Source organism: Thermobia domestica, chromosome 3 (assembly GCF_964235325.1).
Source record: "Thermobia domestica chromosome 3, izTheDome1.hap1.1, whole genome shotgun sequence".
Classification (NCBI taxonomy): Eukaryota; Metazoa; Arthropoda; class Insecta; order Zygentoma; family Lepismatidae; genus Thermobia; species Thermobia domestica.
This window is the reverse complement of record NC_137456.1, coordinates 272,060,884-272,087,691: the sequence shown is the minus strand read 5'-3', so window position 1 is coordinate 272,087,691 and position 26,808 is coordinate 272,060,884. Positions and strand designations below refer to the sequence as shown.

Below are 26,808 nucleotides of genomic sequence, written 5' to 3'. Positions count from 1 at the left end.
TTCGGAACGCATAAAAGTAGTTTGTTGAGTTTGCTTACAGTTTTGCATCCGTACCAAGGCTGTATGAGACAGGGCTTATTGTTTAAAATGGGATTCAAACCACTAATTTTGAAATTTTGCGTCGGATCGTAGTCAAGATCTTTACAGCAAATTCTGGACGCTTCGTGCCTCTGCCCTCAAAATTTAATCTTAAAAACCGAAAATTGCGCCCTGTAGTGTAGTGCATACATACATACGGACGAACAAATGTAGATCAAGTCGTTCCAGGAGCCTCACTAATGTTCGGCAGTGATGTGACAATAAGTATCACGCTTTAATAGTTAGTTACGCGGGTGACTGCCATACCTTGCGCTTTCTTGCCTGGTCCCTTCACACAAGCTATGCCAGGATGTAAAGTTTTTAAGAAAATTTAGAACGGAAGTAGGGAGAGGGACGAAATAAAATTCTCATAATATAATGAAAAAGATATTGGTGATACAAAATTAATTCTTACCTGAAGTTCCCAGTTGCATCTCAACTACTCAGTGACATTAGAATCATCAGAAGCAATTTTTGGATCAACACTTCTACCATCTGTTTGAGTTTCGAGTTTTCCCGCAGCATTGCCTTTTCATAATGATTATTCATTCTTTAAACTAAACTCTTTCTTTCTTACACGTTGTGCAATGAGCTGGGATGGTCGTTTTCTTATCTGATGGAGTTTGAGTTACTTTAATAAATATACTGCAAATGTGTCCTTTTTTTTTTTTTTTTTCTTCCCGCAAAATTCATGTTAAATGATTCCAAATTGTACGGAGATTGAGAACCAGCATGTTCTGTATGAAGAAATGCCAGTGATATTTTAATTTCAGAACCGCAATTTAGCAAAGAACCCTTTGTTTTCTGAATACAACTCAAAAACTTGTTTCCATGATAATTCTTTTATTTATTTTTTAATATTAGTTCTACAAGTAGTCTAACCTCCGACTACGACAGTTTCTCGCAGTTTATCTTATAAGCTTTTAAACAATACAATAAGCATTAAAAACAAATGGGGGGGGGGGATAGGACAAAATAAATGTAGACTACCATATTGACCTGTTTTAGCCACGAGAAATCAAAACATTCACACGGGAAGAAAATAGCCTTCTGAATGGAGACCACTTTTTGACAATTTTCTTTCTCTGGCATTTTTTTTTTTTTTTTTTTTTTTTACAAAGTAGAATAAAATAAAAATAAACATGTTTAAAACAAATCTAAAAAGTACACGTGCTTAAAACAATATTTAAAACTTATACAAAATTTGTTTTAAACAGTCAATTGTTTAAAACAAGTTTTAATCATTTGTTTTATAGAAAACAACCCTGCTTTTTACAGACTCCACATCATCAGAATACTTCCTTTTTAGTTTTTTTTCTTCTTTAAATTGAGAAACAGAAAAAGTCGCATGTTAGTAGATCTGGTGATCACGAAGGGTGAGGAATGATAGCCCACCTCTGAGAACCCAAGTAGTGGTTCACAGACAAGACCATTTGTGTGGAAGCGTTGTCATGGTGAAGGAACCAGTCACCTGATCGCCAGTTTCAGGAGTTTGCTCCGCACATCCTCCCATAAACGTTCTGGTTTTAACAGTCTGAGGGGGGATCCCGGTGCGCGATTCCACGAACATATATATAATATGTATAAGCAATAATCGTCTTAACAATCAAAATGTTTCGTTCACTTTCAATCTGATTTGTCAAATCCTGGCTCAAATTCAGATGGTTTTTTTGATCCTGTAAGAGCAAGCGAGGAACAAACTCAGCGGCTACACATCTCACTTGCGAATCTGTTGGCACGAACTCAAATTCACTCGTATCTGTTCTGAAATTTCATCGATCGTGAATCTACGATCCTCGTTGTATTTTTGGCGGATTTTTTCCCCAGTGTTTTCATTTCAACATGAACGACGCCCAGAACGAGCATGACCTTTAACACTCGTCTTACCACGTGGAAAGCACCCACACCACTCCAAAACTTGTGTGCAGCTCATAACATTCTTGTTGATAGGCTGATGAAAAATTTGGTAAACTTCCGTTGCCAATTTTCAAGCAGGAATCCAAATTTCAAACTCATCCTCTACTCACAAAGACTGAAAAAGTGGCTTGACTGGACCGGGACTCGAACCCGGGATCTCCGGCATACCGTGCCGATGCGTTAACCACTCCGCCACCCACTCCGCTTCCCAGAACAGCCAAACACTCTCTCACTCCTGCAGTCGGTGCTCTTCACTCAGACCACATGGCTTGTACCACAGCCTAAACTGCTGTTCTTGGACAATCCAGTGTCCATATATTGAGACACCTTTAACGGTTGTGATGTGTACAGAGGATTGTGGTGTGTAAAATAAATCGGTTGTTTCCTCCTTTCATTAATATACATGAAATCACAACCGTTAAAGGTGCTCTCAATATATGAACACTGTATTGTCCAAGCACAGTAGTATGGTACACACCTGTTCACAAAATGTTGGAAACTCGTTCAGAAACTAAGTCCGAAAAAGTGAGCCTAGATCCGTCACAATTCCCGCAGATCTATACACAGGGAATTGCATTTTCCCTCCATTCTTTATATAGACACTAGTTGCAAACCGTACTGTCATACGAGCGATGTGAAAATGTAAAAACAAAATCAAACTACTTAATTCTGAGATTAATATTGATTGCACACCTTATGCACAGTATCAATATGCAAAATCAACCATTATCTTAAGTAGAAATTGCTGAAAACGACAGAAAATGGATATTTCAACCTCCAAGTAGGAACCTGTGCTTGGAGCGATTCTATTATCAATATTATAACACAATCTCTTGTAAGTTGCGTCTGTGGTCAAGCGGGTTTAGTATTGCTATTGACATTTCTGAAACGAAGGGCGACGGTTCGAGCCTCCATGCGGGAAGTTCAAGTTATTCTTTTTTTTTTTTTTTTTTTTTTAATATATGAGAACTTTTTTTATAATTATAAATTTCTACTGTGAAGTGATTGGAAATACATTAACCGACAAACTGTCACGTTTCAAATCCCTGTCACATTTACTAGCCCGCCATGTCCATAATTCATATACGAAAACGCTAAAATGAGAAATGTGAACACAGTTGAATACCTAAAACCACACGTCCAAAATAAAAATTATTCATATGTATATTTTGGGGGGTCTTTGCTAACTTCGTTCTTGGAAATGTGAACATTCTACGAGATATTTCATTCACTTTACAATTATTTTATTTGAATAGACATAACATTTCGGGGGTGTGGGGATCAACCCCAGAAGTCCTCTCTTGTATTTTTTTTTCATTACAAAAACTTAGGATACCTCATAATCTGGATTCTTATAAGGCAATTTGAACAATTATTTAGAAAATATATACTGCTTAAAATCGGATTAAATTACAATGCCAGTAATCTGTAATATCTTACATTTTTATTTATTTACATTGAATGTGTATTTGTTTTATACTGTATATCATGAATATTAGCTGCTACATAAGAAACAATTATCTATAATTGAATTTAAGTAGGAAATCGATAGTTATTATAAGAAGAAGCTTGTGAAAATGAAGTGTATAATAATGGTTGTATCTGAAATAGGTGTTGCTTAATGGTGTAATTGGTTACCCCACCAGCATTGGAATACTGGGCTCTTCAAACTGTCCATCCTTAGGGATACGCAGAGTCGAGTCGAGACAAAATTTTCCTGACAAAATTCGAGTCGAGACACAGCTCTTCCAATAGAAAAATGTACATTTTTCGAGTCGAGACATCACTTTTACAGCATATTGTCGAGACGAGACGGCCTCAAGTCTTGTCTCGTGCGCATCCCTATCCATGCTGCCTAGATAAAATCAATTTTGAATGCGAATATTCAATTTCTTTTAACGATAATTGTAATCTACGATACAGATTGAAGTGAGATATTGGCTTGAACTGCCCACTTAACCTTCGTATACTGCAATTATATCTAAGTTTGGCATAAATATTTATTATTATTAGAATGTGAGCACTGAATATATATATTAACAAACAATGAGGAAGAACTCAATGCTCGTAGTAATTAACAAATTGATGAACATTTAAAATTAACTCTTGAAATCTAAATCAGCATTATTAGAAAGAAAGCAAGAGAACCGTTTTGTTAATTTGGACATATTATGAGAGATTCAGGAGTGTGTATTAAATCGAACAGAATATATGAAACTGAATGGAATGGCATGTGGAACCGAACTTGAAAGAGGAGTCACTACTTACAGCAGATGAATGAAATCTATCCCCCTCCCCCCCCAAAAAAAAAGAAAAAGAAAAAAAGTTAAACAATTCTGAAACATAAGGGCGTCACATTTTCTTCGTTTCCTGACAAAATTGAAAAATGGATATTTTTCGTCTATACCCCTTCAATATAGTTAGCTAACAAACCAAGTACGGTCGACTGACTAGTGAGTTTTGATACAGCGTTCACCGAAGTGACACAGACGTGGTGTTGAAGCTTCTGGTAGGTCCTGTTTCGTAATGGATTTTAGGTCAGTGAGATTTCTTTATACGTATCAGAAAGCTCTTTAACTCCATACTAAAGGCGTGTCTTAGGGCATTGATTATAGCTGGATTGAGGCAACTACCATGTGCTCGTATGTATACATAATTTCGAAATACTTATCCTTAAGTATGACAGTGATGAATTGTTTCTACAGTACAGTTAATAACGGATCAACATATTACACTTAAAAGAGGAAAATACAGATTTACAGAATGTTTTCGATTGTGAACGTTGGATTGTGGGTTCGAACCTATCGTCTTTGGTTTACTGTTTCCCGAAGATACTCGAAGTTGAACTTAGGAAATGTTTGCCTCAAAAGACCAATATTACACAGTCCAAGTTCAAAAACTAGTTCTTATAGCAACTATAGTGATTTCCTATACCCCGTGCCGTAAGCGTCGGTTGACCATTGATCGGTAACGCGAATTCTCGCCAAAAATTGATGACCCCACTGCAACGATCCACGGTGGCCTCACTTCTGTTTTGAAAATTATACCACCAATGGCAGAGACGCGACGAAATGGCAATGAATTACAAAATTACTCCACCAAAATATGTTAAAATGCCTATATGCATGATTCATTTACATTGAAATGACTCTAAAAAGCACTTACGAACTATATATAAAGTTCTCCCGGGATGGCGCAAAACAGCAACCTTGTGATGTAGAAGCATGGGTTACTCTTGACCCCGAAGCTCACTTTAGGAACATTCGTCGGGAAAAACAAATATATAATAATAAGCGCATGCACATGACTGGCGATAGGTCGTTTCGATCCCTTCGCCGATTCTCCGCGACGAATCGAAAGACGGACCGAAAAGACGTCATCGTCGGTAATTGGTGGTAACTGCAACACTCCTACTCTAGATGTCTGTTTCGACTCGACGAAACCCTGCCGCCAGGGACACACTTGCGGCAATCTTTCGATGCTTCGCTATATCGACGATCGACATTTACCGGCAAGTGGGCCACTAGATATTGGCGACGTAACGGCATGGGGTCAAGTTCCATCTCACAAATGTGAGATATTCTATTTTTGGCATAAATTTTAACTCCTCTCCTCTGTTAGGATACGCATTTTAATAAAAATGGCGTGACAACAAGGCAGTCCGCGCATGGCACCCTACAATGTTCCAAGAGGAGCTATCTTCATGGTTGCTATATATTATGTTTGTATTTCTGTTTGTATACATTTCGTGAATCAGAGGGTGGCCTACCCTGCCCGCTTTGGGTGCCCATGAGTCAGAGGTAGGTGAAAATGTTAACTAATAAAAATCATTTCAAACGGTTAAGCCATTTTTTGTTCTGATAGACGACGTCATTTTTATTTATATTCTATGTAGATAAATACAGATTAATAGCATTATTACTGTCTTATTAATTATTTCATTTTTACCATATATTTTTCCCAACGTTTAAGTCCTTTATGCTAAAGAAGACGGGTGATTCATGCAAATAAATTCTAGTTCAAGTAAAATTTTAATGGACCCTTAACGGGAATTGAATCCGCGACTATAAGACCCAACAACGAACGCGCTAGGCATTAGATATTAAAACAAAACTGAGTTACCGAACGTTCCTCAGTAACTGATTTTTATTTTTATTTTTAATTGTTTTACTCTGTTTTATAGTTTTAGCAGTACCTCTTTAACAACAGGGGCACGAACACAGAATTATCACAGATAGGTAAAAACACAAACCTCTCCCAGCGGGAATAGAACCCGGTACCCCGTACACCAAAGCCACACGTGCCAACCACTGGACTATCTGTGTAGGGTAAACAAAGGAGCAGAAATAAATATATATTGCAGATTCCGACGAAACGCAAACGTCCCAATGAAAGCAATATTAAAGGAAAAATGGAAAAACTTAGTGAGCTCTTGAAAGAGCTCGAAGGTCACCTGGGTATGAAGACAAATCTTTATTCAGGTATTAATATCTCATATAATCGCCGTTACCTTCGATGACGCATCTTAATCTTCTTGGTAATGAGTTAACCAACCTAGCGACATATTGATGTCCCTGTGCTATTTTTTCCCACGCGCCAGAAACTAGTTCCCAAAGTGCGTCAGCTTTCCTTGGTGGGGAATCAGGCCAATTTTCGTGTAGAGTTCTTGTAACTTCCGCCCATAGATTTTCCATTGGGTTCAAGTCAGATCCTTTTGGAACCCAGTCGACTAACTCAACATTGGTTTCCTCTTGAAACCAGGCTTGAACTAGATGGGAGTCATGTATTGGGCTATGATCTTGTTGAACTTCTACAATAAATTTCTCCGTCTTCAAATAAATTTCTCGCAGCGAGGAGCAAGCCATACTGCACAATATCCAGATACTTCTGGCTGTTCAATCGGCCTTCTATACGGTGTAATTCACCAACTGTATCCTTACACAGCCATCCCCAGCAGTGAATAGTAACATGCCCCATTTGATGCGTTCTGTGCATGTACTGTGGATCGTAACGTTTTCCTGTGGGTCTATACACAAGTCGAGGACCATCATTTGCTGAAGAGAATATATTTTCGTCTGTGAAGATTACATGATCCCAGTTACGACCAATATTTGCCTCAGCAAATGCTAGTCGATCAACTTTATGGACTATCCGTCAATTGCTCCTTACACGCGGCTCGATATGCATGAAGCCCTGCATCTTTAAGGCGTCGCCGAGCGGTGAGGAAGGAGCCATGAAGACGAGACGCTATCACTAACTGCCGGGATGACATGAAAGGATTGCGACGGCTTACATCAACTAGGGCCCGATCTTGTTGTGGGGTTGAAACCCTTTGAAGGCCAGTGCCAGGTTTTCTAGACACGTTACCTGTTTCTGAGTATTTCTTCCACCAAGTATATGCTGTAGAACAGGGAACACCAAGACGTTCGCTAGCTTGTCTCACACTCATACCACCGTATTCAACAAGAGCAGTAAGCTGCTCGCGAACATATTATATATATATATATATATATATATATATATATATCTCAGGAATATGAATAATTTATATTTTTGACGTCTGTGTTAACGTTTTCATACATAAATTATGGAAATGGCGGGCTAGTAAATGTAACAGAGATTTAAAAAGTGACAGTTCGCTTGATTGTTTTTCCAAGCACTTCAAAGTAGAAATTTATATTTATAACAATGTTCCCATATATTTTTTTAAAAAAAGGAAGAAATAAAAACGAACTTCCCGCACGGAGGCTCGAACCGTTGCCCTTCGCTTCAGAAATTTCAATCAGCATTACTAAACCCGCTTGGCTACGGAAGCACTTAGAAGGAAATGCGTTATAATATTAATAATTGTATTGCTCCAAACGCAGGTTGACACTTGAAGTTTTAAATAGTTATTTTCGGTCTTCTTCAGTAATTTCTACTTAAGATATTGATTGTTTTTGCATATTGGACCTGTGTATGAAGTGTGCAATCAATATTTATCTCAGAAATAAGTAGTTTGAGTTTGTTTTTACATTTTCATATCGCTCGGATGACAGTACGGTTTGCAACTAGTGTCTATATAAAGAATGGAGGGAAAATGCAATTCCCTGTGTATAGATCTGCGGGAATTGTGACGGATCTAGGCTCACTTTTTCGGACTTAGTTTCTGAACGAGTTTCCAACATTTTGTGAACAGGTGTGTACCATAGCCTAAACTACTGTGCTTGGACAATACAGTGTTCATATATTGAGAGCACCTTTAACGGTTCTGATTTCATGTATATTAATGAAAGGAGGAAACAATCGATTTATTTTACACACCACAATCCACAATCGTTAAAGGTGCTCTCAATATATGGACACTGGATTGTCCAAGCACAGCAGTTTAGGCTGTGGTACAAGCCATGTGGTCTGAGTGGAGAGCACCGACTGCAGGAGTGAGAGAGTGTTTGGCTGTTCTGGGAAGCGGAGTGGGTGGCGTAGTGGTTAACGCATCGGCACGGTATGCCGGAGATCCCGGGTTCGAGTCCCGGCTCAGTCAAACCACTTTTTCACTCTTTGTAAGTTGTTCGCACCTACAGAGGATTGTGGTGTGTAAAATAAATCGGTTGTTTCCTCCTTTCATTAATATATATCATTCTCTACTCCTTTAAATCGACCATAACGAATTTACAGGCGGCAGACGAGAACAATTGAGAAAAACAGCACTACGATGAAACGTTAACCACCTACGTAAACGCTGCTTGGACAACTAATTTGGAAACTTTTCTACTAGACTCATCTGACGAGAGAACTCTCTGCTACCCCAGAAACGGTCGCGCCCTTTCAGACTTTTTTTTTTTTTAATCATCCTCGTTTACTATTTTTGTAGCAGATAAAGATACTGTAGAAAGGCATTCTTGTGTCTGAAGAAAATAGTGTTATGGTATCGTAATGTTATACTATATAAAGTTTTTTTTTTTTTTTTTTTTTTTTTTAATGCGGGTAGGTCATTTACAATTATATCAGTTTAGTATAACTAAATATGGATTTACCTGTCATGTGTACTTTATTGCCTGCTCGAAAGAAATTACTTCATTAAAAATTGCTCCCTATAAAGAATTGTTTTTCGGTGTACAATACTTGTTTTATAAACAAAATAACTTTTATGTGTTTGTGTGCAAGAATTGCAATCGAAAGCTACATCAGAAAATGCTCTTGCACTGGAGACGACTTTCAGTGACACAGTTATGCAGTTTATTTAATTCTTTATTGTGTAGGTTTGACTTGGAAGAAAATGAAGCCAACAGTGGTTTTTTACATTTTTTGTGATTTTTTTTTCTTTCCTGATAAAGAACATTTTAATAGCATACTGTTGGGGGTATTACTTAAAATATATTATATCTTAAGGTTCCGATTTCATTGCGGGCGGCCCGAAGAGACCTGTAAAAATAGTAGAATTCTACCTTTTAATGTATTTTCACAAATTTGATGTTCTTATATTTTCAGCAAGGTATACTTATACAATGTTTAGTTTCGAACTTCCTCGTGACTATAGGTTAGCGCATGTACGTTTTACAATAATAAAATGTGTAAACATTATATATATCAAGACTTGAAAAAGACATTTGAACAAAATTTATATGAATCGCATACGTCATAAAAATCATCTTGACTTAGTTGAAAAGAAAACTTGTGGTGATGCTTCCGTATCTTTCTTTGTCTTGGGTATGCTGTAATTAGTACCACAAATAATCCAATCTTCTTTTGTATAATGCTGGACATGCTGTTCTCTGACCAAATTTCCTTAATACTTAAGATATCAGTGCGTATGTTGGGACTCCTTTGCCGATTCACTGAACGACACACTGCCATTATTAGCAACATTCTATAAAACTATAATAGCGCCCAAGATCGAATACTGCTCTCTCATATTGGCAATGCCCGCACCTACACATCTCTCTAGATTTGGTTTCATTCTTAATTTCTTTATTGTAATACTACGCTTTTGTGTTCCCTCACTTCGAATATTACCTAAGGAGGAACTCTTGCGATATCTTAATAACCAGACTCCGGAAGTACGCAGAAATAACTCTGCCCTGAAATTTCTCCGTAAGATAATTATGGGAACTTGAGATCGGAAACTATCCTTACGTGTCACTTCCTGCAAAACTCGGAATAGCCACCTATTACATCTTGCCTACCCTAGGCTGACAGTTTTTACAGAATAACCGAACCGAACTATTATAATCATGCCCGCACCTGATGTAAACATTTTTTTTTTCCAAGCTACCTGGTGTTTGGCAGGTCAATTAAACGGATGTTGGTCAAATAATATTACTTTTGTACTCTTTGTTGATATTATTGGTGTTATTGTTGTTGATATATATTTTCTTTTTCTTTTCTGCTTGTTAACATTTCCCTGTGTAAAATGACAAAATTATGCTGTATCTGGGAATTTTTTCAATAAATAAAATATTGGATCTTTGCTTTATTATGTATTTTCTATTTTTTTCTTTTTTTCTTCAAGGCGTGATTTTCTTATATTTAAAGAAGTTGGAAAGACAGCGTATCCAGCAACAGAAAATGGTTTTAATGAGAAAATAATGCTTTGTTATTCTCAAGACAATCATTATGATTCAGTGTATTTAAAGTCATACATTAACACAGCAGGATTCTGTCAGTGTAAGTATTCTTGCATTTCTTAGTATTAGAATATAAGTGCATGCTATCATTTACATTACGTGTATTAGTTCATTTCTCAGAGTAGCAGTACAATTGGATTCTTTGCTTAACATATACTTCGTGCCTTATCTTTCCTTCTTTTTCATTTTACGTGAAACGTTTGGAATTTCGCATTTTTGTAGTGTCCTCTTTATGCAATTTCATTGATCAATAAATTTGAAATGAATAAAGCTTAAGCATGTCATAGCTTAATGAGAATGTTATTTTAATAAATTCCTTATGATCATTATGTATCAGTGTACGTTTCATGTCAAATAGTAGTTTATTTTCTCCCTGAAAGCATGTCAAGGCACTAAAATAGATGATGGATTGAAAGTAAACGTGTATATATATATATATATATATATATATATATATATATATATATATATATATATATAGTAATTTTAATTTAGACTTTCTTGCCTTGATTATATTTAAAAAGAGCAGAAATTGCTATATTTAAAAGAAGTTCTGGTTGACTGATCAACGCTCAAGCCAAACCGCGTAAGCTAGAAACTTGAAATTTGGACAAGGTCCCACTTTAGAAGCATTTTTGAAAATTTACAAGAAGTTTGTGTGTGGGGGGGGGGGAAGGGGGGGGAGATGAAGGTGACAATTATTATCTTAAAATGACCATATCTTGGAATCTCTTAAGATTAGAGACATGCAATTCGGTATTTCTACTACCTCATTCAAAATAATTATACATGTGGTGTTTCACAGTTTTTTGAAAAATAATTAGACACATGTTTCACATTTTTTGATGAAGAGAAATGTGTGGTTAACAATTGTTATAATTGGAGATTATATAATTATATCTCAAAATTCGTTAAGGTTAGTGACATGAAATAATTAAAAGACATATTTCAGCGTTTTTTTTTTCCATATTTTCCTTAGAAGGGAAGAAAAAAGGGTTGGGGTTGTAATTGTTAAAATAACACGGCCATATCTCGAAATCCTTTAGAGTAGAGACATCCTAATTAAAGACGTGTTTCAGCGGTTTTTGATGTTTCCCCTAGAAGAGATAAAAAATAGAGGAAGAGAAAGGATAGGGGTTGCAATTGTTATAAGATGACCATATCTCGAAATTCCGTAACATTAGAGATATATTAGGGATATGAAAAGTAAGCGGCAGTAGTAGGAGCAAATTCGGAGATTTGGAGGGGGTGTTCCCAGCTAACTGAAGCTCGTTTGACTATAAGACGTAAATTCTTTCTTATATCTAGCACTAAGAACATTCAAACTTTTAAACTAGTATCTTCTCTTTTGCGTTAAATCACTATTAAGTCCTTTAAAATCAGGTTTATTTTTCTCTTTAAAAAGAATGAAACAAATGGTATTTTCGGAATTGATCAGGCTTTCGAATGATACCACACATATGCCTCCTGGATGCAAATCCCAGTAGAGAGCGCTATGGCTCAGGATAGAGCGTACACCTCTGGTTTAGGGATCCTTGGTTCGATCCCAGCTCGCGCCTAGTGAATTTTGTAGTGGACAAACACTGTGCGTGGGTTTTCTCATCTTTCTCCCGTTTCCTCCCACTTTCTTCATTCCACTATTTCATTCATTTCTCATCATCACCATCTCCTTTAGCCTAACCGGCATAACCGTGGGACGTAAAACTTAGATTTCATTTTTTAATTTTGCAAATCCTGGGAGAAACTTAGAATTTTCAAGAAAATGAAAAATATGGTAACTATCTGTGCCCTAGGTGTAACTATGTGTAACTATCTCTAGTATAGCCCGGTGTGAATATACCTCCACCAAAATTATCTAAAAACAATTAACATATTTCCCTATCTTGGGATATTCTTCGAATTGCAGTATGAATAATAAATATGGGATAAAAAAATATTTTCGTACAAAAATTGTAGTGAAAATTGGTTGCGTATTTCGGAAAATATTTAACTCCTTTCCTTTCATATCATTACAACAATAGCTTTCGGTAGTTGTGATTACCAATTCTAGCAATTTTAAGTAGTGTTGCAAACTTTAGCAATGTTTTATCATATCTCCAAAGTAGTTTGAGATATCGAAATGCTGTAAACTGCAAAATGATTTGTTCTTTGATTGCATACCATACAAGTACTTAGATATGATACTTATTTAAGAGTTTTTTTTTTTTTCGAAATAATGCCTTTTGAAAAAGTTTTCAATTCCTTGTAACTTCGTTCCCATTTATCGGGGTTCTTCCATTTCCTCCCACTTTCTTTATTCCACCATTTCATTCATTTCTCATAATTACCGTCTCTTTTAACCTAGCCGAAATAATCGTGAGACGTAAAACTTAAGAGATTTCATTTCATGTTTTTGAACTGACACTACCATGTCTTGTAGTGTGGCTAGGACTGGCAATCATGTTTTTATTTATTTATTTATTTATTTATTTGTATTATTGAAGAGTTCTTTAACTAACTAACTAACTAACTCTATAGCCTATGGAACCCGGAGGTTCATTGTCGCGTTCACAAAAGCTCTCCACTGACTTCTATCCTTAGCTAATTGCATCCAGTTTCTACTTTGTATTCCTATCTCTGCGAGATCCATCTTAATATTGTCCTCCCATCTGCGCCTAGGTCTTCCTAATGGTCGTTTTCCTATGGGTCTACCAGTCAAGCCTTTGAAAGCGTTTCTACTTTCTTCCATTCTAGCTACATGACCTGCCCACCTAAGCCTCCTAGACTTGACGACCCTAACAATGTTGGGTAAACCGTATAAACTATGTAGTTCCTCGGTATGAAGCTTCCGCCATTCCCCTTTCTCGTTCCTCTTGGGTCCGAATATTCTTCTCAGGATCCTGTTCTCAAATACTTTCAGTCTATGTTCTTCTCTCAGAGTAAGCGACCATGTTTCACAACCATACAGAACAACAGGCATGATTATCGTTTTATATATTTTAAGCTTCAAATTCCTCGACAGAATTCGCGACGACAATAGATTTTGAACCGAATAGTAACACGAATTCCCTGCTTTTAGTCGACATTTAATTTCTTCGTGAATATGATTTTCGTCTGTTAATATTGATCCTAAATATTTGAAAGTATCCACTTTATCAAAAGTATTATTTAATATTTTAACGCCTCCACAATTTGCCGTATTACGGTCCCGACGCACTTCCATGTATTTAGTTTTCTCTGCATTTACTTCTAAACCCATGTCCCTGCAAGCGTTTAATAAGATCTCTGCATTTATTTCTACTGTTCTCCTATCATCCCCTATTAAATTTACATCATCAGCATATGCCATAACCTGGTGAATGCCGTTCAACTCTAGGCCCTGGTTGCTATATTTGATTTTCCTTATGGCGTATTCCAGCACAAAGTTAAATAATAATGGCGACAACGCATCTCCTTGTTTCAGGTCATTTTCGACGTGGAAGCTCGTGGACGAAAATTTTCCTACCCGGACCTTACTTTGGGATTCACTTAAACATATCTTAATTAATCTAATTAGCTTTCGCGGTATTCCAAGTTCTGTAAGAACGTTGTATAATGTTTCTCTCCTAACCGAGTCGTAAGCCTTTCTAAAATCAATAAATAGTTGATGTACCGGGGTATTGTATTCCCACTTCTTTTCGAGTATTTGGCGAATGGTAAATATTTGGTCGATAGTTGATCGATTTCGTCTAAATCCGCACTGATAATCTCCAATAATTTCATCTGCGTATGGGGTCAACCTTGCTAACAGAATATTTGAAAGGATTTTAAAGGATGTTGACAGAAGAGAAATGCCTCGATAATTATTACAGTCAGTTTTGTCGCCTTTCTTGTGAATTGGAACAATGATTGATTCTTTCCACTCTTGTGGCAATTCTTCCTTGTTCCAGATAAGGAGAATGAGTTTGTGTATCTTGTTCCACAATTTTTCGCCTCCAGCTAAAATTAACTCAGCCGGAATTTCATCTACACCCGGAGATTTGTGTTTCTTCAATTTCTTTATAGCGGCTTCCACTTCTATTCGATTGGGTTCTGGAATATACGGTTCTGCGGTGTGTATCTCCTTTTCTCCACGCACATTAGTTTTTGGCTGCGTGTTCAGCAAATCGTCAAAGAAATCTTTCCATCTATTTAAGAGGCTATCCGTATCGGTGAGAACTGTTCCGTCAGATTTCTTTAATATATAAGCACGAAGTTGATAGCCTTTCTTAAATTCGCTGATCCCCTTATACATGTCCCGAATATTTTTATTTTTACTATTATCTTCAAGTTCCTTAATTTTAGCTTTCAAAAAATCCCGTTTCTTTGTTCTAAAAGTTTTGGAAGTTTCCCGCCTGATATCTGCGAAATTTTGTGTAGTTGTTTCATTCGGATTTTGTAGCCACCGTAATTTTGCCTGTTTTCTCTTCTCTGCTAGTTTAATGCATTCTTGGTCGAACCATGGTTTGTTCCTACGTATTTCCGCGTGTCCCAATTTTTCTATTGCTGAACTTTTAATGCTATCTCTAATTTCAATCCAAGTATCCTCAACACTAGTGCACTCCGAGTCTTCTAAAACCGCGAATCTATTCGAAACTTCAATCTGGTATTCCTCTCTTACCTGGCTCTCTTCTAATTTCTTTAAATTAAATCTCTCCGTTTTCGGACATTGAATATTACCTTTATTCAGCGATAATCTCTCCCGTATTATCGCTACTACCAGGTAGTGATTAGTGTCACAATCAGCCCCTCTAAACGACCGGACGTCAGTTATGCTAGATTGTCTTCTTCTATCTACTAAAACGTGATCAATTTGATTATGTGTTTTTCCGTCTGGTGATGTTCAAGTGTATTTATGAACGTCGCGATGTGGGAATTTTGTACTCTTCACGATTAGGTTTTCGGATGTTGCAAAGTTCACAAGTCTAACACCGTTGTCATTACTTTCCTTATGCAAACTTTCGTTCCCTATAATCGGTTTGAAAACATCCTCTCGTCCTACCTTCGCATTGAAATCCCCTAATAGAATCTTCATATGGTATCGCGGGAGTTGGTCAAATATCCGTTCCACTTCTTCGTAAAAACTGTCTTTTATATCGTCATCCTTATCTTCCGTTGGGGCATGTACATTTAAAACAATAATATCACACCACCGTCCCTTAAGAGTAATAAAAGAAAGTCTGTCAGTAACAAATTCAACCCGTTTAATTGCTGGTAATATACGTTTATGAACGAAAAACCCTGTTCCTAACTGGTGATTTTTATTTCCTTCCCCGTAAAAGAACGTAAAATTTCCGGAATTCTCAGATCCATTTCCTTCCCACCTAACTTCCTGAACTCCTACTAAGTCCATCCTGTATTTCTCTAACTCACTCGTTACAGATTTTAACGCGCCTGCCCTATAAAGACTTCTAATATTCCATGTTCCAAATCTCATGTCCATTTTCTTTTGCTGATGTCGTGCCAAGTTATCAGTCCTTGTCCGAGGCTTTTGTGAATGTTTCTGAACAAGTACCTTTTTTTACAGGATGAGGGTGTTAGCCTTACCCAAACCCCCAAGCTGGAGGACCACTCCTAGTCGTCTGTCCGCGACTGCTTATTCAGTATAATCGCAGCTAACCTCTATATCTAGAGGCCTTCTTCTCGATCCGCAACCTGAGGACGCGCCATGCCGTGGTGACAGGAACCCACGTTACACGGTAGAGTTCTTTATTGAGTGAAATTGAGCCAAGTAATACGAGTGTTGATATGAATCAGAAGTTAACGTAAGGAACAACATGTTTCCGTGCTGCAAGCTTGCTGGAAACAACAACAACACAAATGTGGTGACAGTAGACTTACGAAGATGATTTCCAGGTGTGAAACCTCCATCACGTTCAAGCGATGAAAACCTGAACAAACGGTTCCATGCTACAGGTTCTGTGTCTTATGTGCCGCGAAGCAGACGGCCACGAAGTGTACGTAATAAAGGAAACACTGAACTCGTTGCTCTCAGAATTGTACATCTAGCCCGAAGAAGTCTACGAGAAGCCGCACACATGACCTGGGAATGACACAATACCTCTTTAAGGAACATGCTAAACTGTTTGAAGTTCAAAGTTTACTGGCCAAAACTTCTATCTGCGTTCCACTAATGTGATCCGGACCGGCGTGTTGAGTTCTGTGAATGGTTTCTTCATTCAGAACGAAGCTGACAGGGATTTCCGAAAATTTTTGTAAGCACATAAAGTCTCATTCAAGGTAAAAGTCGCGTAAACTGACACAATTGTGTTGATTGGAACGATACCAATGCACGAAATGTGATATAAGAGCTAAACTTCTTGTGTTACTGTTTGGGATGGTATATGGAATAATGATGTCATACGTCCATTCCTTTTTAGAAGGAACTGTCACCGGTGAACGTACCGTATTTGCGCGAATATAGGTCGCAGTTTTTTCCCTAAATTTTGGCTGAAACAATCATGTTGCGGCCTATAATCGAGAGTTTCCCCTCATGTCATAAATTGTCAATTTCAAAATGACATGTACACGTATCTTGTGGGTTAAAACTAATACCGTTGCAAATTACTGCAGTTACGTCTGTTAATCAGCAAAGACTTAAGAAGAAAAAAGCAGAAAAACACCTTGTTCGCATAAATTGCCACCTGCATTGGGTACTGGTAACACCTTACACTGCACAAAAAGCACTTGTACACTTCATAGTTTTATTAACAAGAACGTATCTTCGTTATACAATATATGTAATATATACGGAATATTTATATACAATAGTTGTTCTTGAAAAAAGAAAACCAACTTCGTTTCGCAAAATTGTGTCAGTTTGTTTGTACCCAGCCAAATCACGCATAATTACTTCTCACTATTTTAGTATCACCAGCGTCTGATTCTTCACCCTCGCTAGACGATCCGGAATGGTGCTCAGAGTCACTATCTCAAAGAAGGGAGTAAGGAAGATATATTTCAAAGAACTGTCTAATTTCTCATAAATTTACAGGGTGTCTACTGGTCATGAAAGTCATGAAAAAGTCATATATTTTGCTTAATGGTCATGAAAGCCATGAAAAAGTCCTTTATTTACCCAACTGGTCATGAAAATCTGAAATCTCAGAGTATATTTTTATACTTCATACTTTCATACCTCATACTGCATGTACTGAAACAGTTGTATCAGTTCAGTAATTGTGAGAATTTCCCCCACCAGTTAGTGCTGGCTAACTGGTACTTTACTGTCTTTCTAGCTGCTCCCCATTTCATCTTCTAGTCTCTGTAATATAGTAACAACTTTTTACTGTCTAACTTTCTGATCTGCTATTTCTTTACTTCTAAGAAATGTAAATTGTGTATTTTTGGGCCTTTAGACTTATGCAAATAATATTATTCGTTTGAGTTTGCAGATTTTAAATTTGATGATCTATTTTTTTAAAACGAATTTCTTTTATAATTTGTTTTGTCTTTGGGCAGTTCTCTGAGTGCTTAATTTCAGACAAATTTCTGCTAGATGGATAATTATACTCAGAATTAAAACTTCAAATACAGTATAGGGTGATTCACTGGTAAGAGCAGATCCGTATTTAGGTAAGTGCTATTCTGTGCTCGAGCACAAGGCGGCAGAATTTTAGATTCTTTCTTTAAGATTCACAATAAGTGATATTTAAGACTAGCAACCCGCATAGTTCCGATGCACCACTGATGGTAGGGGTTTATTATTACTAATGGTAAATTTTTATCGCCATGGTCATGAAAATTTGAACAAAAAGGTCATGAAAAGTCATGAAAAAGTCATGAATTTACTTTCTAGTATTCCAGTAGACACCCTGATTTAGTACCTCGACCTATATTCGAGATTTACTTTTTTCTGTAATCTCGTGTCAAAAGTTTAGGTGCGACCTATATTCGCGCAAATACGGTACCTTTAAATGCTGCATGAGTTCCAGAAGTTGAAAATTACTCTCATTTACGAAAACATTCGGTTCACATGACAACACGATAGATCACCGCCTCACTTTAGTGGTGGGAGGGATTTCTTAGATCAACATGTCGGTGAATGGATTGGTCGTGATACGGCAGATTGGACACCTTGTTCATGTGACTTTACGCTTTGCAACTTCTCTATGTAAAATATTGTCAAAGACGTAGTGTTTTCCGGGTAATTGCAGAATTTGGATCACTTGAAACAGCTAATCCAAACCATCATTCGAGAGATTGGATGCCAATCCTTAGTTGTGTCATATTGTTCGTAGATCAGTGCTGAAGAGGTGTACTTTGTGCATTGAACATGGTGGGAGACAGTTTGAACAGTATTTGTAAGTACAATAAGTCACCTAGCTGCTTTTAGTTTATTTCTTCACATGTTGGGGAAAGCGACTTTGTGCCTACCTTAATAATCCAGGGTTCCTACTTGTCAGGGAAGTCAGGGGAAAAGACTGGAAATCAGGGAAATTTTATAAAATATGTTTTTTCTAACATTAATTGTACACCAATTTCAGCTTAGCCAACCATAAATGATCACAGTATGGGGCGTTGCTCAAATTTTTAGGGGAGGTAAGTGGATTGTACGATGAGCAATTGATTACTATTTCTCTCTATAGAATAAATGTAACTAACTAAAACTAATTCTATGGCCTATGGAACCCGAAGGTTCAATGCCGCGTTCACAAAAGCTCTCCACTGACTTCTATCCTTCGCCAACTGGATCCAGTTTCTATTTTTTATTCCTATTTCTGCAAGATCCATTTTAATATTGTCCTCTCATCTGCGCCTAGGTCTTCCTAATTGTCGTTTTCCGATTGGTCTTCCAATTAAGACTTTGAAAGCGTTCTTACTTTCTTCCATCCTGGCTACATGACCTTGCCCACCTGAGCCTCCTCGACTTGATGACCCTAACAATGTTTGGTAAACCGTATAAATTATGTACCTAGGTAGTTCCTCATTATGAAGTTTGCCATTCCCGTTCCTTTTGGGTCTGAATATTCGTGACAGGATCTTGTTCTCAAATACTTTCAGTCTATGTTCTTCCCTCAGAATAAGCGACCATGTTTCGCAACCATACAGAACAACAGGCATGGTTATCATTTTATACATTTTAAGCTTCAAATTCCTCGACAGTATTCACGATTACAAGAGATTTTGAACTGAATAATAAGACAAATTCCCCGCTTTTAGTCGACATTTGATTTCTTCGTGAATATGTTTTTCGTCTGTTAATATTGATCCTAGATATTTAAAACTATCCACTTTATCAAAAGTATTATTTGGTATTTAACGCATCCATAATTTGCTGTATTACGATCCCGACGCACTCCCATGTATTTAGTTTCCTCTGCATTTATTTCTAAACCCATGTCCCTGCAAGCTTTTAATAAGGCCCTTCCGCATTTCTCGTCTATTGTTTTCCTATCACTCCTATTAAATTTACCTCATCAGCATACGCCATAACCTGATGTATACCATTCAACTCTAGGTCCTGGTTACTATCTGTGATTTTCCTTATAGCGTAGTTCAGGACAAAGTTGAATAATAATGGCGACAACGCATCTCCTTGTCTCAGGCCGTTCTCGACGTGAAAGCTCATGGACAGAAATTTTCCTACCCGGACTTTACTTTGGGATTCATTTCAACATATCTTAATTAATCTAATTAATTTATTCCTTATTTATATATCAGCGTCATCTGGCACCTGTCATGAAGGTCAGGGAATTTCCCACCAAAGGTCAGAGAGAAATCAGGGAAATAATTTCTCCAAATCAGTAGGAACCCTGTAATATGACGTAGTCCCATTTTAAAAATATACTTTATGTTGGCTTGGCAACATTATTTATCTGTCGGTATTGCAGAGCATACCAAACGATTTCCCCGTGTTGGTATTTGCTACGAAATTTTTGAACTTATAGTCCTTTTGAATTGCTTAAAACGAAGACAAATCGAGTAGTGATACGATCCCTCTTCACACAAAGTCCCGTCGTATATAATCCCTTTGCCGAAAAGGGATTTTAAAACTCTTTACAACTCAAGCTATCATGTGACACGTTGTTTTCTATATTTGATGTGTGTTCTTCGAGCCTCATCCAACCAGACATGGTTTGGGAGTTACTTTGTAGGGGGCGAGAAAGTTTCAACACGTGAATATTCCTTATGCTCGTTGTAAAGTTAGAAAACATTGGAAATAGGAACACGGAAGATCATAATGGTGTACAGTTTAAACTATGTAGCGTTACAGCTTTCAAAGGGTGGTAGCAAATCGCCATTATTTCAGACTTGCAGATGGAAGTTTTCAACTTTTTTAATTCAAATAGCTTTCAGATTTTGTCACGTGATATTGGTCCAGCACTAAAGTTGCTAACTTCATTTCGTTAAATAAATAATAATGAAGTTAACATCTTACAGCTATTATCAATGAGTAAAAATGCATAGATTAAAGTATTTTATGACAGAAAGCGGCTATAAAATGATTGCAGAGCACAGAGGTTCTTAGTTGAAGCTGTATTTATTTGCACCTTGTTCGTCTTTTTTTTTTTTTTTTTTTTTTTAATGTTTCTGTGTCGTTCGTATTAAAATGCTGCACACAATTTACATTACCAGCATGTGATATATTAAAATGACGCTTACAAAATAACCCATGTGCTTTATTTATTTATTTATTTTTTATTTTTTATATATATATATATACAGATTTTAAGTAACACTTTACTGCGATTTTTTTCTTAAAGACGTAAGATATGAGCTTCCTGGATTAAATTAGGAGACGGGAAATACAGAAAAGTTAAAATTAAATACCAAAACTTACCTTCCCCTCTCCCCCCCACCGGAAATGGAACCTTGAATCATGGGCACGCAATCATTGAGAAGTGCATGATCACTGCTTAGCGATATGTGCTGTTGCTAATTTAGGAGTAATAACTTAATTAGTTAAACTAGTTGTACAATGAGGTTTAGTAAATATTTATTTATTTATTTTTTAATTTAGTATATATTCTTGTAAAAGTTATTGTTTTTAATGAATGCTTTTTATAGACAATGTGTGCATGCGCTGTGTAACGAATGGCTTTGATTTTTTTCTCTTTATTAGCAATTGTGTATGAGATCTTGTATAAAAATGTTTTCAACATGTCGGACGTCAGTTTTGCAGTGGATATGATGCTTCACGATAAGCCTGGTCGTCTTAAGAAAGACAATGCTTTTAGTCAGGACAATCTTTTTAAGAGGTTAGTTCTTCGATAAGTAGTATGGTGGTATTGTTTTTGGATGGAATAAATTCAAGTGATACGCAAGGAGTAATGTGACAGTTGTTCTTAACACAAAAGACAATGGAAGCTTATAGTCCGTGTCTAACCAAAGACTAGTTTCAGTTTAGCGTAAGTCCGATCTCTTTATCATAAAGATTAAAATATTCGATGGTCACTTACCGCAAAAACTTTTATTCACTGCGATTCTTCGTTTTTTTTTTTTTTTTTTTTCAGCGTAAGAATTGCTTCTCCTCAGCGTATCAGCGTAAGAATTGCTTATTTATCGATTGTAATCGTTCGTTTGATGGATGCTATAGGATACATATCTATAATTAAATAAGAAGCAGGCACTCACATTATATCCAACAATAATTATTCCTTATATTATTTGGATTTCTCTGGGGCTTCACAAGTAACTTTACCTCAGTTGCTTCTCTGTCCTTCCAAATTCATCCTGGAAATGGACGTTCCTAAAATACAGGATGTTTCAAAATGAATATCGGCGTTTTAAGGCTTTGTTGTATGTACAATTAACTTACAAGTATAAATAACACATCAAATGAAAGAGCAACTCATGCAGTTTTGTACGCACGCGTGTGAATGCAGTTTCCTCTGTTTGCCGTTAGAAAGCTCTAGTAACAGAGATGGCGTTCTAATGAGCAGAAAGCCTTTTTATGATTCACATTTTGCAATGCAATGTGCTTTCCGTATTAAGTTCAATTGCAGTTCACCAAGTGATAGTATCTGTAGATGATATAAGCAGTTTGAAAGCACTGGCTATCTGTGCAAAGGGAAGAGTACGGGACGATCAAGAGTGACTGAAGAACAACATGAACGAGTGAGAGTGTCTTTCACGCGTAGACGCAAGAAATCAGTTCGGAAGTTTAGTCTTGAATTGGCAATTCTAGTGACGTCTGTGTCGAGAATTTCAAAGAAATTGAAGAATTTAAGAAAGAGGAGTGAAGCAGCAGATGCAATAATTACTCCGAACACGCTTATCAACGTTTGGGAGGAACTCGCCTCTGTACTCGATATGTGTCGTGTGACGAATGGTGCTCACATTGAACACTTATAGCAAAAATTTTGAGTTGCTCTTTCATTTGATGTATTATTTATAATTGTACGTTTAATGTAATAAATATTACAAAGTCTTAAAACGCCGATATTCATTTTGAAACACCCTGTATTTTTAGAACACAAGATCATTTGGAAACCTTTTTCCACAGAAATATATTAATGCTCCGTTTGACACGCTTAGTGTCGAAAGGAGAAAAAAGATGTTTTGTAAATGGAATACACGATATATCGCTGACATGAATGTATTTTAGACATATGTAGTTTTCTAAACTCTTATGAATGGCATAAAACTGAAATTGTGTGAGAATCTTCAAGTGATATCACAAAATTTAGAGGGTTTTCTTATGATACTGTGCACTTAAAATATTTCAGAAAAAATCCTCTTCGAGGATGAATTTGTAAGGAAGGAGAAGCAACTGGAAACGAAGCCACTTAGGAAGGCTCTAAGAGAGCCGAAATTATATTAGAAGAAATGATCATTGTTGGATACAAGTTTGAGTGTCTCCTATTTAATTAATTATAGCATTCTAACATCTTATGAATCTGCTGTCTAAGTTAATCGAGACCGTGAGTTTTTTTTTTTTTCCTAATCTAACGACTTTTAGTGGCGCAACCGAACTTCTGTCCACAGTATTCTTTACGTTCAGCCGACGAGTCATTCGATACTAGTGTGTGTATTTGTGTAGTGCCCTCAGTGTATTTGAACTTTAACAATCTGTTAATACTTTGTGTATGTAACCGTGAGATTTGAATTCGGTTGCCGATGGAACCATAACAATAGTGCATACTTATCACTCGTAGCATTATATAATTTTTTGATCTGACAGTAAATTCTGAGCGAATTGACTAATTTGAGGAAGTTTCTACCTTAACAGAAAATTACGTTTTGCCTAGACCAAAGTAAAGTAAACTGTGTCAATTCATTCTTGGCGATTGTCAGGGTTGGCAAAAACCGTTTTTTATTGAAAAAAACAAAAAGACAAAAAAAAGTTTCTCCTTGGTTTAAACCAGGTTTTTGTGGTTTAAATAATTTGCTCTATGTATTTATATTACATATGGACAGAAATAAGTTTGTTTCGTCTTGGTGTTATGCAACAACTGGGTTATGCTGGAAGGGGTCATATAAGCTTAAAGCGGAATCCAAACTGCTTCTTGGCTTACATCCGAGAGAAGTTGTCCTCCATTTGAACTCGAAACCGGGATTGATTGGTTACAAATGCGATACGTCTGCCGACCCACTCACGAAGGACTCCTGATAAAAATACGTAGTACTTGTTAATATAATTGTCACGAGTCATTTCACAAGGACAAAAAGATAAACAGTTGCACAAGAGAAACTATTATATAGAATTACATATGGACAATTTCAGAATACTGCAGAGTACAGAAGAACTAATTTAGTCCAAGTTAGTTCACTACGATTTTTATCAGTCCAAGTTACAGAAATACAACGACTTAATGTGCATATCAGTAAGAAAAGTGAATAAAGATACGAATTATTTGAGTCCACTTCAGCTCTGACCTATTTATACGTAAATAGATACCAAAGATACTTTTGATTTCAATAAATGCCTCTCGTGGGGTTTGTATGACCCCCTCCCAAAAATGTACGGCATTTCGATGTATTTTATCAATAGTAAACGTTATTAAAACTCAACAATATTTTTTGATTGCAATTGGATAACAATAATAACAAACTATAAAAAAATCACAAGGGAAATATTCATAAACTTATATATAAAAGAAAGTTGCTTTTGTAGTGTAATCTCTTTGAATAATGAATCGGAATTTAGGTCTGAATACAATACGAATAATGTACGGGAGTGAAACGTGATAAGCCACAAATGTGTGTTCATCAAGATTTTACGAATACTTTTCGTTTCTTGGTTTAAACCAGTTTTTATTATTATTATTAAAGGCCAACCCTGGCGACTCTACTGTGATTCTGATCCGCGCGTTAAGCTGTAGGTAGATCCACATTTCGTATAGGTTGGTGCTGAAAAGACGTTTAATTCCAAACAAAGAATATATATGTGTATATACAGTCGTCTAAAGCATTGAAAGCATAAACAGAAGTACAGAAAGAACAAAATGGCTCAGGAAAGCGAGGATGCCAGATATACTCGTATATATAGGTCCTGGGACTAATTAGGATTTTTTCCTCTTCTTAATTTTTAGTTGGGCGTGTAAAAGTTTCTTCCATGCTTTACTATTTTCAGCTTCCTCTTTTAATTCCCACCAATATTTTCTTCTATTTTCATATCATCGATCACTTGTGTTCTTCTTCCATCTTTCCTTCTATGGCAGTATGAAGAAGACAATTTCTTCGCACGATGTGTCCAATCCAATTGGTCTCCCTAAGAAGGAGAATGGCTAGAAGCGTCCTCTTCTCTCCTATCCGTTTTAAAACGTCTTAGTTTGTTGCTCTTTCTGTCCATTTTATTTTCTCCATCTTCCTCCACACCACATTTCGAAGCTCTCTAAATATTTCTTTTCTAACTTCCGTAGTGTCCAAGTCTCTGAACCATGAAGTCCAATACTCCATACACAGCACTTGACCAATTTTTTCCTTAGTCCAATATTAAGGCTTCTAGTTAAGAGTGATCTTTTCTTGTTAAAATGCTTCTTCGGCTATGCCAATTCTTGAGCTGATCTCTTTGGTGCAGTACGAGTTTTTCGCTAAAATACTTTCCAGATATTTGAAATGATCGACCTCTTCAAGTACTATTTGTTCTACTCTGACCTATAAGGGCGCATTTCCACGGGATTCTCTCATGACTGTCGATGTTGATCGATAGTGAAAGTAAATTAGATAGATGCAGTACAATATCTAAAGTATACAATATATTTAAAATTAGAAAGTAATAGAATTAGTATTTTTTTCAGTAGTCAAGAAACTACCGAGAAGGAAGCTACCGTGTTCGGAAATATTTTCACACCCTACTGACAATTTTCTCTATGGGCTGTTCAAAGAAAGCCGTAATTTCAGCATCAATTCTAACTATACGTTATTTACATTACAATAATTAGGATCATATCAGTACGATTTTTAGCTTAAGGTGCATCGTTAGTATTTTGCTGTTCCAATGTTCAAGTGTATTCAAAGTAATTTTACCTATAGTAAAAGTTAGGTATTGGAAATGTCGGTTGTTGCCTTTGTATTTCTCAAATCAAGCGTAGGATAATGAATTGTCCAAAACAAAGTAACTGATACATGCTGAATATGTATAACAGTGAATGTATTAATGCTTTCAGTATGAGTTTGTTCGTCATGCTATTTATGAAGTATACTATTTATTTTTTCAGTCTTGTATTGGAATAACTTTGTTATAAATATATAGCATTTTTTTAGCTGCTTCGTTTTTATACTAGCACCGCTGCGCAACATAACAAATGAGAGAGGGAAATTTTCAGTGCTTTACTGTAAAGCAACTTCTGCCCAACAGTTATATACTGTAAAACTACGGTAGTATTCTAAGGGGAAGATAGCAGACAGAAATTACGTAATCATTAAATAATAGAAGTGTTATGTGCAAGCATGTGCAGTGATAATAGCATAGCATAATACGACGGCTTTTAAGTTGCGAAATTCAGCTGTGGCATGTGTTTAGATTTGTGCTCTGCTTAGGGTCAGGAAGATGATCATCCTGGTCCTATAAGTAGTGTGATAATAAAACAGCGAGAGAACCGTTTTTGTAGTAGTGAGAGGCAGTTTGTGGTGAGTGTTATTAATTGCTGAGAAAGTTTTAGGAAAGAGAATATTAGTTTTCAAATAAGATTTTTTTTTTTTTTTTTTTTTAATCTACCTATTCACTATAAGACATATTTTCTCATTCTGTAAGAATGGGAATGATATATTAATCATATTTCTGAACAGAAGAAATTAAACATTTTCTTGTTCAGTGTCATTT

General features: G+C 36.4%; 1 protein-coding gene and 2 non-coding genes across 4 annotated transcripts in view; 2 read left to right on the top strand and 1 right to left on the bottom strand.

Annotated features, from left to right (window-relative positions):
• LOC145681041 (uncharacterized) overlaps positions 1-26,808 on the top strand; it is a 95,218-nt gene that overhangs the window by 14,833 nt on the left and 53,577 nt on the right. For both annotated transcript variants that reach the window (XM_081752362.1, XM_081752363.1), the window contains exons 5-6: positions 10,487-10,641; positions 21,664-21,799. In XM_081752362.1, coding sequence (XP_081608488.1) covers positions 10,487-10,641; positions 21,664-21,799 — 291 coding nt within the window. The remainder of the gene's footprint in view (positions 1-10,486; positions 10,642-21,663; positions 21,800-26,808) is intronic.
• TRNAT-GGU (transfer RNA threonine (anticodon GGU)) lies at positions 2,125-2,197 on the bottom strand. The gene has a single exon. It is a non-coding gene; the product is annotated as a tRNA-Thr (tRNA).
• Positions 8,446-8,518, top strand: TRNAT-GGU (transfer RNA threonine (anticodon GGU)). The gene has a single exon. It is a non-coding gene; the product is annotated as a tRNA-Thr (tRNA).